The following is a 17,030-nucleotide window of genomic DNA, read 5'->3' on the forward strand; positions in this document are numbered from 1 at the left end:
AGCTATGTATGATACGTCATTTTAAAGAGGAAACATGGCAGAATATAATACGCCAATAAAAAAAAATTCGATTTTTTAACCCAAAATCCGATTCCGTATCCCCTTAAGTCCCATAGTGCTCAGAGCCATTTCAACCATTATTTTTTAACCTTCTAGTCTCCGTCTTTAAAACAAACACGGTTGCTGTTCTGATTTTGAAGTGAAATAATCTTCATGAACAGATAGTGGATAAAATTTCCTGGCTCACGAAGATGCACATTTAGTGTTCGTTCATTCTGTTGCTCTACCAATTTTCATTCCTTCGGAGTTGCGTCACAGATAGACCTATCCAACCACGACTCACGACCCGCTCTCACAGCTTCATTTCCACCAGTACCTCTTCTCGTACCTTTCACGACCGACTACCTCCCCTGTGCTTCTCAAACTAAGCATCTGACTATGTAAATGACTGTATATATAAATTTGCTGCAGTAACCATGTAAAAATGATTCAAGGATGAATAAAACTACTACTACTACTACTGCTACTACATTAGCGGTAGACTGAAAATTTTTCCACATCACGAATCTTTCGCACTGATTCTTTTTTTCTTTTCTGAAAAACCTCACTCCAAAATTCTGCCATAGAAAGTACTAACACCTCATCCTCTTTATAAGCTCTGCGTCTGTCTCATGTGGAGGGGTAGTGACACAATTTTTCAGATAAGTAAATGCGAAGTTTCAGTATATCAAATGGAACTCAAAGAACGTCGCCATGGTCTTCTTACCAGCTGATAATATGAGTGTTGTTACATTATGAAATAAGGGTGTATGGAACGTGTAGTGCCTGTGGCGATCTGTATTGAGAAATGATTGAACAGTGTAGCACTAGCTCTTTATAATATTAAGTAAATTCTTTGCAAAATTGTATTTATGCATTGGGGAGGGGGGAGGGAGAAGGGGGGAGTCTTCGACATCCATCCAGCCATCTTAATTTTGGTTTTTTGTGGTTTTCCTAAATTACTTCAGGCAAATTCCGACATGATTCCAAATATAAGGCCAAGACCGACTACCTTTCCCGTCATTGTCATACTAGAAGTGTAAGTATGTAAATGGCTGTATAAGTGAATTATCTTTCTTCCATTCTTAAACTGTAATACCGTGACATCTCAAGCATCTTTGTACAAGTGATCCACTGATGAATGGAACAATTACTGGCACATACATGAGAAACGAAAACTGTACGACAGACCTGGAAGAAAAGGCGAAGATCTGCCTTTCCAAGACACTGCTCTCGCCTGTTGAGTATGCAGCCCGTAGATCGCCACAATTCTATAACTTGTTACTGCCTTCTCTCCATTTCTTTCTAATACAGGAAATGTATTCGCAATTGCACATATGGACAAACATGTGTAATGGAATGACGACAATGAAAATCTATGCCGTAGCAGGACTCGAATCCGGATTTCCCGCTCAGCTGTACAATGGAATAACGAGAACGAAAATTTGTACCGGACCGAGTCTTGAACCTAGATTTACCGCTCGGGGTTCGAGTCCTGGTCCGGCACAAATTTTCATTTTTGTCATTCCATGGTTGCAGAGGCGGTGACAAGGGCGGAGGGGGGCTATGGGGGCCACAGTCCCCCCCCCCCCCCCCCATGGAGTATCATATTACACGGGATAAAATGACTTCAGAAATCAGCGAATATATTACTCCAACAGATTCAATCACTTTTTTGTAATTATGTAGCAATATAGGTTGCAATGTATTCCAAACACATTTCAACAAAAGAATAAGAGCGGCAAATAGCTTACAAGCTAAACCAAGAAACATCATTTAACTTAAAATAGGCTTATTATTATTTAGTAATACACATTTCTTACCCTGAACTCCAAAACAGTTACCAAAAACTATTTTAAGCAACACCAAATTTTACCATTTTGTCGGTAGAGGACCCCAACTCTCCTTTTCTTCAGCCATATTCCATTCCCCCAAATCCCCTCCCCCCATTAGAACCCCCCCTTGACCGACTTCTAGAATCGCCCCTGCATGGTTGTCCATATTCGCAACTGCTAATACACTTAATGTATTTCATAATACTGTAGTCATCACAGTGCCTGTTCCTTTAGACATGCATGCACGCCCAAAGAAACATTGCAACGTAATTCGGACTAATAATGGACGCACTGCAATATCCTATTCCTTCCTACCTCCATTCATATTCTTCCATCTCCATACAGGGCGGAGAAAAATTGTCTGATAATGACACCAGAGTAGGGGTAAGAGACGTCGAACAAAGCAAAATTTTCCAAATATTCACAGGTCCGAGAGTCATCGTTCTGGAGACATAGCCATAAAACAGCAGCCACTGAACGGCGAGCTCGCGGAAGTCAAAACCTGTGAGCAGCTGGCTGGTCGCAAGAACTTTTGAGACCGCGGCAATTATTCTCAACATGCCAGGAATTTTCAAGATGGTGCGCCATGCAATTCATAGACGATGTCAAATTTCTAGCAATGTTGCAGACACGTTTTTCGTGCATTTTCTGTAAAAAAAAGTCATTTGAGGAAAAACTAGTGATCAAAATTTAATGAACTGTTTTCTTTTTCACCGCTGTGTTCATTGCAACTTACTGAGCCAATGTACTTGTTATAATAAACGCTCATTCATGCTCCCTGCACAGCAGCAAAAATTAATGACCTTTAGATTTAATGTTAACTACTTTGCACCCTACAGTTTTTGCAGTACAGCCTACTGTCTTAAGAAATTAATGGCATTACGCTACTTTTACCGTAACTGATTTAATACTTAAGCTTTTCCCAGTGAATATCACAGAAAATATGCGTGAAACGTTGCCAGCTACGGGTATAAATTTAAAGTACGTCTAGCTTTGACAGATCAACGGAAACAATGGTGGATATCCGACTGTGGTTGTTTCAAAAATTTTAGTCGGTTCTAGTTTCACTGCCCTGATCCCACCCTGTATGAAGGATGAGGTGCCGAATTTTTTCACGTCAAATAATTTTTGCAGCCTTTAAAGATACCTATAATCTCTTTTGATCTAGACGATTACTAACCAAAGGGTCATGGAATAAGAGGCAACACATTTCCACAACTTCTTTGATCGCCGAGATGCAGGTTATTTTTCATGGAACGATGTTTTTTTTCCCTTCCAGAACAGCAGATCTGTGTTAGTTAAGTTCAGCGACAATTCTTTTGTTGGTTTACAAATTCATTGAATATGGAGATTTTTATTGCTGTTCTTGAGGCCGTTTGGTCGTCTGTGTAGAAGTTTGGTCCGCCCTCCGCGGAAGCTAAGGCGCCGAGTCAATAGAAACGTAATGTTTACGTCACTCTGAAACAGAAACCTGCGAGCTGTAAACAGGACATATTCCATAAGGCTGACAGGTTGAAAGACTTTGAACGATACAATATTCTCTTTGATACAAAAAGGCTTAAATCTTCGTAAAGTCTCCCGCTCGTGTATGAGTTAGCATCACAACCTGGTGGAGGAAGATTCCTTGGAGAGTGAAATAAACTTCGGGGTGGAGACGTAAACGGCCGCAACAGCAGTACAAAACATTCAGTGTGTTTTTACTTCGAAATTTCTTGTCAAACGGACAAAAAAGATTTATCACTAAATTTGTGGAACAGAGATGTGCTATTCTGATGCTAAAAAGTATCATAGTTTCCCTTTCAAAAGGAAAGTTAATGCCTCTATCTCGATGACAAACGAAGTATCGAAAACGCGTGGGTCTTTATCCAAGAGCCTCTAGTTCGTAGTTGTCTAGGTGAAAAGAGGTCACAAATATGTTTATCAAGTCAAAAGTCAAATTAGGTAAAAAAGTTAGGCGCCTTGCCCTTATACTACGCAACCCACTATACTCTGCAGATCGAAATGTGTTTCTATGTCCCAAGATTCCGACATTGAATTATTATATCTCTTTACGGGTCGCACCCTCTCGTATCTTGTTCTCGCGGTCCATAAGTCAGGGATACAACGGAAGCAGCACAATCTTTTGCGAACAGCGATTCTCTATATTTATCTAGTAGAATTGCACGAAATTAGCGTCTCTTTTCCTCCGAAGATTCCCACTTAAGCTCCCCGAACACCTTTTTATCCATTGATATCGGCTGTACTGGCCTGTTGTGATCCTTGTAGTGTATTTCTGTATTTGGTCGATGTCTGCTGTTACACCTGCTTAATAAAGGCTCTCAACATGGGAAAAATATTCCAGAGTTAGTCGCCCTGGCGTATTGTTGTGTTTCCTTTATACTTCCACAGGATACTGTTAATAAATGTAAGTCTTCCATTTGTCTTTGTTACTGCTGTTCGTTCCATTTTACGGCGCTTCGCAGTGTTGTATCTAGATATTTAAACGAAGTGACGGGCTCTAGATACAATCTAGTAACTGGAGTTTGTTCTTTTTTGTTGTGAGTGTTATTTCCATTCATCCACATTTCGAGTGAGCTAGCATGAGTCAGTACAGCAGATGGAAGTACCGTCCAAGCCGTTATGCATTTCCTCAGGGCTGTACAGCGACGATACGTTGCTGCAAACAAAGGCGTTACATCGAACAGTCTGAAACTGCTACTGAACATATCTGATAAAGCATTCATGCGTACTGAAGGCAATAGCGATTCTGTTACATCTGCCGTCCAGTACAATGTAACGGAGTCTATTAGTCAAAAATTTTTCGAGCCACTTGTTCATCTATGTAGACACACCTCTGAGGCTATTCTGATATACGATGTGGCAAAGCGTGTAATAACTTTATGATCTTTAGGAATGCGGTATCTACATTTCCAGCTGCATCTAATATTATTTGTTGTACGACCAACACTCCTGGAGGAAAAAATATTGCAGGTATTTTGACTTGAGCACAGTTTCGGCTTCGCTACTGACGAGAAGTGGAGGCGACCGGAGACGGGAGAGACGGCACGAGCAACGTCCATCAAAGGCACGAGTCCCGGCTCGCAACCAGTCCACCATGCAGGTTTAATTGCTCTCTCGTTTTCAGTCCAGTACGTATTCCATAAAAGAGTACAGTTTGCTTCTGTTGAACTGCTGCGACAAATGTGTTTACTGCGAAGTTACTGTAAATAAAACAGTACAGATCATACATGATGTCAGGACAAAAGTAGAGCAGAGTTGATATATGAACGGTTAATTCAGTACGACGCAGATAAAGAATAACAAATTATAACGGCACATGAGCTAGGCCGACTTCGTACGTAAGAGGCTGTGGTGGCCGAAGTCAGATTAAGTGTTGGCAGCTGAGGGGCAGAAACCGCCCACGCCTCATAGAACAAGGCGCGCTCCAGTCCAACTCCTTCTTTTTAGTTTCAGTTTTATTCGCTTTTTGCTGATAACAATACAACTACTTACAAGTGATTCTTATAGTTATTTAAGATAGTTAAACTGATAATATGCAATACACACCTTTAATTTAGAGTCTGTTCTTACCCATTAGGGTTTTAGAACTTGATTTTAGGGGAATTTGTTTTCTCACGTTCTAGCTCACCGAAGAGCACATTTCGTACGTTTCATACGTTTCACTATAACGTGTTCACACCTTTTTCGTTTTGTGATTGATCACCGTTTGCGGGAAAGTCCATCTCTCCGATTCTGTTGACACGTGCAGCTAATACGCTTTTCCTAACCTTATTTGGCTGTGGATGTGGTCTTCTAATTTCCTCGGAAGATTTTTCTGGCTGTCCCATAGACATGTTATGCTGCACTGGACCTTTCTTAAAAGAGGTATCAAGTCGGGATGCGAAAGCGGAGAATGTAGCGGTTTCGATTCCTTAACGCTTTCTTATGGAAGACCATTAACTACATCGGCTCTCTTTAAAGTTGTCTTTTCAAAGGAAATTTACTATTTAGTTGAACCAAATACCTGAGTGCTCCTTTAACCACATTAAATGATCGATTTCCTTTCCTTCCATTATCCGTTCCACCACATCATAAATATAACTATTGGCACAAGATTTCCAATTTCGATGCTCTAATTTCTCTAAAGCACTTCTAAAGTCTGTAAGAATTAGTGTTTTGTTTCATCCGTGGGGCGCAATATAACTGCGATTATTCCTACATAGGAGCTCGAGATAATGAAATTACATTTCGCTTTATGCAATGTAAAGCAATTATACGCATGTGTCTTGGATCCATTGAATTCCCCTGCAGAGGTCCCCTTGCAATAAAGTAATCGCTTCAGTAAAACGGTGTTGTTTGCTTTGCATGGTACAATAATAGATCACACGAGTGAAAAAATTGACTTAGACATTTTCCTTTGCACCCAGTGAGCACGTGCTCTGTCATGGCTCGCAGCAACTCGCGAAATCGGCAGCCGAACTTAAGAATGTTTAACAGAAAAGCGGAACTTTGAACCCGTCGAAAATGAGGAAACTTATTTTTCGTCAATCACGTCGCGATCAAATCAGAATAACATTAATTTCATTCAATGTCAAACAACCGGAAACGAAACTGATTACAACGTTCATATTATTTCAGTTAAAAACTGAAATTTAATCACCCGTAACTGGTCGAGATATCATGTCTTCCTTCAAAAATAGCAAACAAACCTGAGCTAGCTCAGCCATATGTTGGTAGCTCAGTAAGAGGTGATATGACCCAGTACCTATAGCTCGCTGTACCTATCTGTATTAGCAATTAAACTGTCGGTACACTATTCGTTTTTTTTCTGTTTCTTCACTATGTATTTCGTTACTTTAGACAACCTCTAACGTTATAATGCGAAGAACGTTAGTTTGCGGAAATTGTTGGTAAGCCAGATAAGGATCTAATCCATATTCCTGAAAGGTCTGACTGACCTGACTAAACTTTGTGCTTCGGACATGCGATTTTATTACATAATGATAAGCACAAACTGAATACACGATACTCTGTATTTTTTGGAATTCGTAATCCTTTAGCAGTTCTCATCTGCAACATTGCACAGGATTTACTGCCGCATAATAATAAACCGAGAGGTAAACACAATTTAATGCATCTAGAAACCGATATAACACTATTACTAAACCGTACAAATTACTGCAAAAATCGCTATATTACTGAAGTTTCATAGTTAATTCCTACCCCTAAACAGTAAAATTGCATTGAAGTACTAGTAAAGACCGAAAAGGTATAAATGTACATTTGGAGCGTCTGATTTACTTGCTCCAGCGTCGGCCATTCGTAATAACATGAAAGTATGTATCCTTACTTTATTTGTGTTTTCTTGCTATGATTTTTTGAGAGTAAGTAGCAAACGTCAACTAACTTCGTTTCCACGGGTCAGATAAGAAACTGTGCAGGGCTTAATGGCTTAAATATGGTTACTCTATAACGATGCAAGACGTATATAAAATATATAGGTCGGATTCTCCTTGCGAATGTCTGATAAAGTTCTCGTGGAAGAAAGGCGAACAATGTACTAATCATTCGTTATGCACTGTAAGCAGAGGTGCTGGAAAGTAGAGACGTCCAGAGTATCAAGAACACTGTATGAAACCTCCATTTTACCCGAATAACATTGCAGTTTCCTCCAAAACGAATATATGCTTAGTTATATACTTCGGGAAATGTTTTACTCAAACATTAAATAAGCTTCAAGAAAAGGTACGTATCTTCATTTTCTTCAGTCACTGGAGCAAAAGAGGAGTGAGAGAATACAATAATGTAAAGTTGCTCTCCATGAAGGTACATGTTCATCCCTGCATTGTAAGTGAATTTAATGATCTACTAAATACAATATGAAAAAGAAGAATTTTCTATGTTTTAGTAGTCGTAACACTAGAGACTTTCATGTTTCCTGACATGTACTCGTACTTCTGCTAGTATGGAAGTAAATCGCACTTCTAGTGCAAGTGAAAAGTTTTGCAAACATATGAACTGCAGATCATAAAGTAAATTTAGTTACACCTGAATTTAGAATGTTCAAGCGCAATTCATCCATATTTGAGCAAGCTAGAATGTAGCAGGGAATGGGAACAGTTACCACGTTGGTTATCTTGGAGTGACGGCAATTGTGATCTGCATGAAACACGTCTATAATAATCTACAACCTAATGTACTGTTGTTAGCTGTGATGCGTTACGAAACTGCTCGATTATAAGTAGAATGAGGTTCATCCTCAGTACAACAAATAATTAGGCCAAAGAAATGTTGGTACGCAACTGGATCTTCTATGTCCTGGACGCTAACGGCAAGGTCAGTTCTGGCAATATTTCTTGTCGTTTTCCCCGTCTACTCAACCCTGAAACCTCGAAACGAAAGCTCTTGTGTTCTCTGGTGAGATTTTAACCAAAAGAGTACGTGCCGAGAAAACTGTTTGTCGCAAAATATGTGAAATGAGTGCCTACTTCCTAACTGTAAAATAACAGAAGAATGGGCAAAACCACTTTATTTATTACTCGAAGAAAAAGTTGTGAGTGCTAAAGGAAAAGTATTAATTTCATTTTTTACGCTGATGTTAGTTGCATAAATGTAAAAAGGGAATATCAAAAGGTGGTGTGGACCCATTGACGTGCATAAATGAAAAAAAAGTGTTCCGATTATCCTCAAACGAAATTCATTTTTGATGCCGTCATAGAATAAATAACAACAGGAAGTTTCATTGTGATCTCTTTAGCAATTGCCACACATCAACTTTTAACAACAATGATACAAACAGCATTATTTACTCCAATGTGAAATTTTACCCAAACATTCAGCACAGTATACTTCTCCGTAACTCATCCAAAAGACGTCATTTGGCAGAGAGTGACATACGAATGAGATTCAAACCAAGAACATAGACATCATTTGCACTTATTAAGCATTCTCCTATAAGCACCAAAGTAGTCGCTGAATATTTGCTTGAAAGGGTTTGTACGAGCTTTTTTTGTGACTCGAATACTTGGTTCATTGATGTTGTTGCTGAATGGTCACACGGTTCAAATTTTCGTTTCTTGATATATGCATTCGGAGGACCAGGGTGTCGCACAAAGAACGTCAAGTGTTCAGGCAGAACTGCAGACTTCCACGGACGTAGAACTGCAGAAAAATACAGTTCCCTCTCAAGCACTGCGTCTTGCAGTTACAGTAAACCTGAAATTCGCAGATGTATTTTATATTTTAACGTAGTTTATTTGGCGTAAAGCTTTTAATCTTACATTTGCTCAATTTATAATGAAATAAGGCGTAAATTACATGATGATATGACTGTTTTTGCTTCATGTACTGGCAGCAAATGTTTTTGTTCTCGTTATTAACAATGCGACCGACTGGATTGGTTCAGTGATGTGGACACTGTCAGTCCAAACTAAAATTTTCTGTGTTTTAATAAATCACCGCCAAATCATTAGACATTCCACTGTCACTTCCATTCTTTACAATTTCCCACAATGTCCACGACAACATTGTCGTAACAACGCGTAACAACGCTCTTTCCTACAAACTTTAAAAGTTTCGTGCTGAATAAAAATAGATGTCACGCCCCTAATTTCTTAATTATAGCAATATGGTAAAGATTAGGGCTGTATTCTGAACGATTACTTCCGCACACCGACCTTCGGATGGGAAAGAATGTGAGGACTTAGCTTGTTGTTGGTGGTGACATCATAAGTACAGACGAACATAAAGCGGTAATCAGTCGCCGACAACCTTACAGAAGAAAATGTTCGAGCATTCACCCGAATCGCTTTAGGAGAATCGTGTGGAAACTAGAGCTTAATTTATAAAATTTTTGGTGGCGGAACGCACCTCTTCAACCATGAGTATTTTAAAGCTTTTTGGCAAATTGAAACATTGTGCCAGACCAGGACTCGAACCCAGAAAACTTCCATCCACGGGCAACGTTATTACTCAGTTGGAAGAGGACTGCAAACAAAGATCAAAGTGCAACGTCATTTCCTATTCTGGAACACTGATTTGAACTGTCACAATGTTTCAAAACATTACACCCTTCACTGCAGAGTGAAAATTCATTATGAAGCCAAAATATATTATTTTAAGTACAGGAATCAGTTGAGTGTATGTCAAATAATAATTGTAAGGTGCATGTCGATACCAGATGCTGTACGGACTGGAGTTATGACTCGCAGTTCGTGTGACGATGATTAATTCAAACCAGTACTCAAACCTTGTACATACCAACTAATTTACCGGGATTGGATTCAAAATAAATATCGTACAAGGAGATACGAGCATGCTGTATATGTGTAGTCAAGTACAGGGATCTGTATTGGGATATTTCAGGCAGTATTTTAGACGAATTACATTCATACAACGTGACATTAAATGACAAAAGAAATGATAGAAGTGTATGTTCAATACAATACTTGCAAGAAACTCATGCAACCCACTTGTGTGTTCAGTAAAATTTCTTTATCAATTCAAGCTACTGTTTGTTATATACGCATTATCGATTTCGACACGTTATTACCATTGACAAACGTGTAATATTCACACACAAAATGATGTTTCGTCTAATGATACAGAAAGTAGTTTTATACCCATGATCGTCGATAATGATCGACACAATGCTATCAATTCATAAGTAAGTTACCTGGCGGGTGGCACTAAAGAGCCTGCGTGAAGCTGTTAGCGGGTCTTGCTGGTGTGTACAGAGAAGACGCAAAGCTAGAAAACTGCAGTGAAATGCTAGAAGACATGCACATGATCAACGCTTGTTGCAGTGATTACCAATGTAAACAACGTAAACGTAAATAAAGTACTACGCATAAAGAGACCGAAAGACCCATTATTGGAAAGGCACCTGCCAGACTGAGATGCATTTGAAGAATCCTCAGGAGTTTACTGCGCCCACGAAGGCGGTAACTTACAAGTAGAACACCTTAGTTCGACTGGTACTTGCGTACTGCTCGCCCGCGTGGGATACGTACCGTATAGGACTGATGAATGAAAGAGAAGATCCACAGAAGAGCAGGGCGTTTCGCCAGAAGTTCGTTTAGTAAGTGCGAAAGTGTGATGGAGATGCTCACCGAACTGCAACGGCATAAATTAAAAGAGAGGTGTTCTGCATCACGGGATTAAAATTCCGAGAGCGTACGTTCGTAGAAGAGTCAACCAATGAATTGCCTCCTTGTACTAGGGGTGGCGATTATCGCTGAAGCAACTGGTTTTCCATTACACCGGTTCTTTTCGTCCTCAGTTTAATCTGACTTAAAACCGCTGAAAATAACCGGTTTCTGAAATAACTGATTTTCAGTTTTGTATTGCTATTACTTCCTGTAATAAACGTGGACTGCAAGCAAAGATTGAAAAATTCTAATGAATGTGAAGAAAAACGGTCACGATCGGTGTGGGGCTGTGGCTGCGACAAAAATCGTTTTCATTCTCTCTAGACAAGATTGCGAAAGTGAAGAAGGCGGGCGCGGCGTCAGCCAGAGCGAAATGTCATATGTTGATGACTTTCCCACATCGTCTTTCTTTCATGGTGTCAATTTTTCACCTTGATCAAACACAAAATTAAGCGCTGAGTTATTATCCCAAGTTTATAGCGCGTCATTGAAATTCTAGGCGTATCGATCAACCTTGCCTTACCTCCCAAGGAACTACAACGCCATTGTGCCAGGGTGGCGTAGTGCCTAGCGCGTCTGCCTAATGAGTAGGAGTTTCGGGTTCGAATCCTGGCCTCGGTACAAATTTTTATTCGTCGGTTCAGTAAACTTATATACTTCCAAAGAACGTTGTGGATGTTTCCACCTTACACGATATCGCAAGTTTGTTGCCCCTACTCTTGTTTGTAATCTTTCGAAGTAAGTGCAGCATTATACTTCACTACTACCGCACTAGGGATTGTGCCATATTGCAATACAGTCGATGTCCGGGGATGACAGCGAGAAACTACCGTACGGAGAAGGTGGGAAGGAGGGGGGCGGGGCAGTCTTGTACAGTGCACGTTTCACACACCATCTGATAGGTGACGCCAAGTGGCAACTGGTACATTAGCGTCTCAGCAGTCCTGCATCCATTCTTATGCCATTTGTTTATCGCTAGTTTCTAACTATAGGCGCTGTTGTTGAAATAGTGCTGATCGCTTTCCTCAAGTTACGTAATATCCAACATTCCGAAGGGAACATCATTCGTTTTTTAAAAAAGATTTTTAAAAAACCAAAAATTTCAGCACAGGTGCTATCGGAAATTGATATGCCGGTTTTTTTACTTGTTTGTTAGTATAAAACGAAACAAAGCCTGTTATAATCTAGATCAAACAAATGCCGAGAAATACCTGTTATTCAGTACTAAATTATCAGTATTAGTTGTAATCAGCAGTTTTTCCCTTCGCTACCTTGTATGTACACCTCGCGAAATGGTCATGAAGTTAAAGTGATTGCCGTAAGTTTAGTGACAACAGTGCATCCCAATTTAAGTTATACAATATAGCACTGAAGATGGTCACTCAGTGACAGAAAATCGATTTTGCAATAGTAAAAAATATACGACCAATGCTGGCTCTTTTTTCAAGTATAAAATTACAGAGATTCGAACTTACGATGTAACAGAGTGCAGAAACCGATTGTGTAAATTTGAAGAAACACAAACGCAGGATCTATCGAATGCAGCAAGCAGATGAGCGTTTCTACAAAAGTTGCTCTGATTGGTAAATCGCGTTACTTCTGCGAACAGGAAGTCCGACTGTTGTCGAAGGACCGTTAACACTGTGAAATGTTGGACAGCCGAAAAACAATTGTAGCACTCATGTGATTTCTGTTACTGAGGCTGTACATGTAGTGCGACATACTGCCAATCCCAGGACACATCCTGAGAGCTTCAAGGAGTCGTCACTTTGGTAAAGGAGGAAAATGTGTGTGTGTGTGTGTGTGTGTGTGTGTGTGCGTGCGTGCGTGCGTGCGTGTGGTGGTGGAGGGGGAAGTGGGGTAAAAGCTGTACAGGGAGGCAAAAAGGATGACTGGTTGCAGTATTCGGATATGGAGATGCTTGCACAGGACTGACTACGGTGGAGAGGTGCATCTGCGGCCTGAAGACCACAACGACAACAACACGAGTGTGTGTACGCCTCGCTCTCACCTGGAGGAGGGCCTCGCAGACGCAGGCGACCTGCTCGGCGGAGAAGCTGAGCGGCCTGGGCTGCGGGGCGTCCGCCGCCGCCGCCTGCTCCTCAGCAGCCGCAGGGGACACCTGCTGCTCCATGGCGCATCGCAAGTCCGTCTCGGCACGGCGCGGCGCGGGAAGCTGCTCTGCTCTCACGGCGACACGCAGGCGCGCAGCACCCACGCAGGCTGGCTGCAGACTGGCGCGCGGACCACGGCGGCGCCGGCGCCCCGCGCACCCCTCCCAACCCCTCCTCGACGAGACGCCGCGGCCCCTTATTGGCCGGTAGGCGTGGCAGCTGGGGCTCCCGCCGCGCGCTATTGGTGAGATGTCACGGCGGCGACTTGAGAGCCGGCGTTAGCACATGGTGTCAGCTTACAAACGGTGGGGCCGTGAGCTGTAGCAGAGTTGCCCACCGGTTACGTCCGCCACTCCCACCCTCTTCGGTTTGTTACGCACGGAAGGAGCAGGACGGACCGGCGTCCGGAAACGGGGCAATACGTTGACGTCATACGCAACAGGCTGGCGTTGCAAACGTAGGTGGCGAAAGTAACCTAGAGCTTGGCCCAAGTAACAGCAATAGGACCATTAATCGGTACGCATGCGAGAGCATGCACTCCAGTCCCCACCTCGTGGTCTAGTGATCAGCGCTTCTGCCTCTGGATCACAGAGTCTCGGGTTTGATTCCTGGCCAGATCGAAGATTTTCTCCGCCTTGGGGAATGGATGTTTGTACTGTCCTCCTAATTTCGACATCATTCGGGAAAATGGCGAGACTGGACAGACAAGGGAAGGGGAATTAGTACGGGCGCCGATAACCGCATCGTTGAGCGCTCCACATACCAGACACATCATCAGCATAAGCTCTGAAACGCTACGAATAAAAATGAAATTATTGGGGGCCTCGTACCTCGTGTTCTATTGGTGACAGAACACGAGGCTAGGGATCATTTGCATACCCAACAGGAGAATTCTACTTACGAAAGGGCCTCGCGGGGTAGCCGTGTGGCTTGAGGCGTCTTGTCGCGGTTCGCGCGGCTGCCCCCGTCGGAGGTTCGAGCCCTCCCTCGGGTATGGGTGTGTCTGTTGTCCTTAGCGTAAGTTAGTTTACCTTCGATTAAGTAGTGCGTAAGCCTAGGGATCGATGACCTCAGCTGTTTGCTCCCGTAGTTCTTACCACAAATTTCCAATTTTTTACTGAAGCAAATCGGTTGGTGCCTTTTGAGTTTAATGTCACCTACGCTGCGCCTTAAGGAGCTTTGGAGGCTCCATTTAGTTCACAAGTAGTTCCTGAGAAAACCAGAGAAAAAGGTCTTTTTACGTTTATTTCGTACCAACACCGATTCCAAGAAGGCTATGCACAGCAAATGCCTGAAATTTTTACGATATATTGGTAAGATCCTAATCTCAAGAAACCCTGAAAATTTACTTGATTTCTTTATCCGTTTCCGAGATACAGAGATTCAAAGTTACCCTTACTATACAAGTCATATACGCACGAAAAAGTGGATGTGAGACGAAAACGTACTTTATAAAATAAACGTAACAATGAGATATACGCTGTAAAGTATCTCCGTTATCGTCAGAATGATTATGGGAACCCCATTTTGTGGTGCTGAAGCACAAGAAAAAGTATTTGTACACATAAAATCCAGTCTGAGGTGTAAAATTAGTTTAGCGTTATTTCAGTTTCACGTAAGTAAACTCTCAAAATTAGACTGGCCCACAAAAGTTCTTTTCATATGAGTAATACGCCCCGCTGTGGCAGGGCAAAGAAGGGAATAGTGGAAAAAAGCTCATATCGCAGCACACAAAAGGGCGAATATGCTCCTGTCTAAAAGATTCTAAAAAGTGGGGTGCCACCCTAATCATTCTAGCTCCCTAAGCAACTTCAAAAATTATCCCAAAAATTTTGGCATTGAACATACTCGCGCTTTTTTGTCCTGAGAGAGAAAGCGACAATGGCAGTGGGAGGGGAATAGAGAGACGTTAGTGAAAGCCAATGATAATGAGAGACAGCGTCTGTAACAGCGACGATGAAGACGAGAGAGACAGTGACTGTGAGAAGAGGCAGCAGCAGTGAGAAGGAAGAAATGAGTTATTAGTAGTAAGAGAGCAGGAAGAAGACAGTGACATTGAGAGAAGACAGTAGTTGTAGCACAGAACAAAGGTGTCTTGCTGTGAGATGAGAGACAGTGACAGTTAGAGAGACACAAAGAAATAATAACAATGAATTGGGCTGAATGAATGAGTGAGAATGGGCAAGTAGGAGTGGGTGGTTATGAGCGACTTACAGCAAGGTAATAGTCGGTGTGAACCAGTTACAGCTAGAGGAGCTTGTTGGAATTTGCGGTGGGCTGCACGTTAAAAAGAGCGCGAATGTATCCGCATGCCAAAATTTTTAGAAAATTTTTAAAAGTTCTAAGGAAGGTGAAAACAGGCAGCTGACACCCTACATTTCAGTCAGAGTCTTTAAAAGTGGCATATTCGCCTTTCTTGTGCTGCTCCGATAGCAGCACTTTTTCGCTGGTGCATTCGATATACATAAACGGTTTATACACTGAAGCGGCAAAGAAACTGATATAGGCATGCGTATTCAGATACAGAGACACGTAAACAGGCAGTCGGCAACGCCTGTACAAGACAAGTGTCTGACGTAGTTCAAATGGCTCTGAGCACTATGGGACTTAACATCTGAGATCATCAGCCCCTAGAACTTAGAACTACTTAAACCTAACTAACCTAAGGACATCACACACATCCATGCCCGAGGCAGGATTCGAACCTGCGAGCGTAGCGGTCGCGCGGATCCAGACTGAAGCGCCTAGAACCGCTCGGCCATAACGGCCGGCTTGTCAGATCTGTTACTGCTGCTACAAGATTTAAATGAGTTTAAACGTGGTGGTATAGTCGGCGCACGAGCGATGGGACACAGCACCTCCGAGGTAGCGATGAAGTGGGGATTTTCCCGTACGACCATTTCACGAGTGTAGCGTGAATACCAGGAATTCGGTAAAAGATTAAAACTCCGAAATCGCTGCGGCCAGAAAAAGATCCTCCAAGAACGGGACCAACGACGACTGAGGAGAATAGTTCAACGTGACGGAAGCGCAACCGTTCCGCAGATTGCTGCAGGTTTCAATGCTGGGCATCAACAAGTGTCAGTTTGAGAATCATTCAACGAGACATCATCGGTATGGGCTCTCGGAGCTGAAGGCCTAGTACTGTACTCTTGATGACTGTACGACACGAAGCTTTACGCCTCGCCTGGGCCCGTCAACACCGACATTGGACGGGTGATGACTGGAAACATGTTTCCTGGTCGGACGAGTCTCGTTTCAAATTGCATCTAGCGGATGGATGTGTATGGGTATGGAGACAACCTCATGAATCCATGGACCCTGCATGTCAATAGGGAACTGTTAAAGCTGGCGGAAGCTCTGTAATGATGTAAATGTGCATTTGGAGTGATATGGCACCCCTGATACATCTAGATACGACTCTGACAGCTGACACGTACGTAAGCATCCTGATGATCACTGCATCCATTCATGTCCATTGTGCATTCCGACGGACCATCTCTTTGGGCACAGCCGAAGTTAATTTTACATCTGAAGACTTCTCTGCATTGGGAATGACATACTGTGTTTTATTTGTTAAAAATTCATTGATAAAATCACACGGTAGGTCTGATACTCTGTACTCTCGTATTTTGTTCATTAGGTGGCAGTGCGAAACTGTACCGAACGCCTTCGGGAAGTCAAATTACACGGCATCTACCACTTGTCGGTCTAGTGGACGAACAGAGCGAGCTGGGTTTCACACGATTTTCAGAACCCATGTTGATTCCTACACACTCCAGAAATGTTATAATATGTGAGAATACAACATATTCCAAAATTATACCATAGACTGGCGTCAGGGATAATTACACGGCATCTACCACTTGTCGGTCTAGTGGACGAACAGAGCGAGCTGGGTTTCACACGATTTT

At 42.1% G+C, this 17,030-nt stretch overlaps 1 protein-coding gene across 1 annotated transcript in view; it reads right to left on the reverse strand.

Annotated features, from left to right (window-relative positions):
- Positions 1–13,549, reverse strand: part of LOC124594371 (homeobox protein SIX6-like) — a 167,035-nt gene extending 153,486 nt beyond the window's left edge. Inside the window, exons 1-2 of the mRNA XM_047132743.1 lie at positions 13,539–13,549; positions 13,014–13,380 (exon numbers count right to left, since the gene is read on the reverse strand). Coding sequence (XP_046988699.1) covers positions 13,014–13,380; positions 13,539–13,549 — 378 coding nt within the window. The remainder of the gene's footprint in view (positions 1–13,013; positions 13,381–13,538) is intronic.
- Between the last annotated feature and the right edge of the window lie 3,481 nt (positions 13,550–17,030).

This window comes from Schistocerca americana, chromosome 1, assembly GCF_021461395.2.
Source record: "Schistocerca americana isolate TAMUIC-IGC-003095 chromosome 1, iqSchAmer2.1, whole genome shotgun sequence".
Taxonomy (NCBI): Eukaryota; Metazoa; Arthropoda; class Insecta; order Orthoptera; family Acrididae; genus Schistocerca; species Schistocerca americana.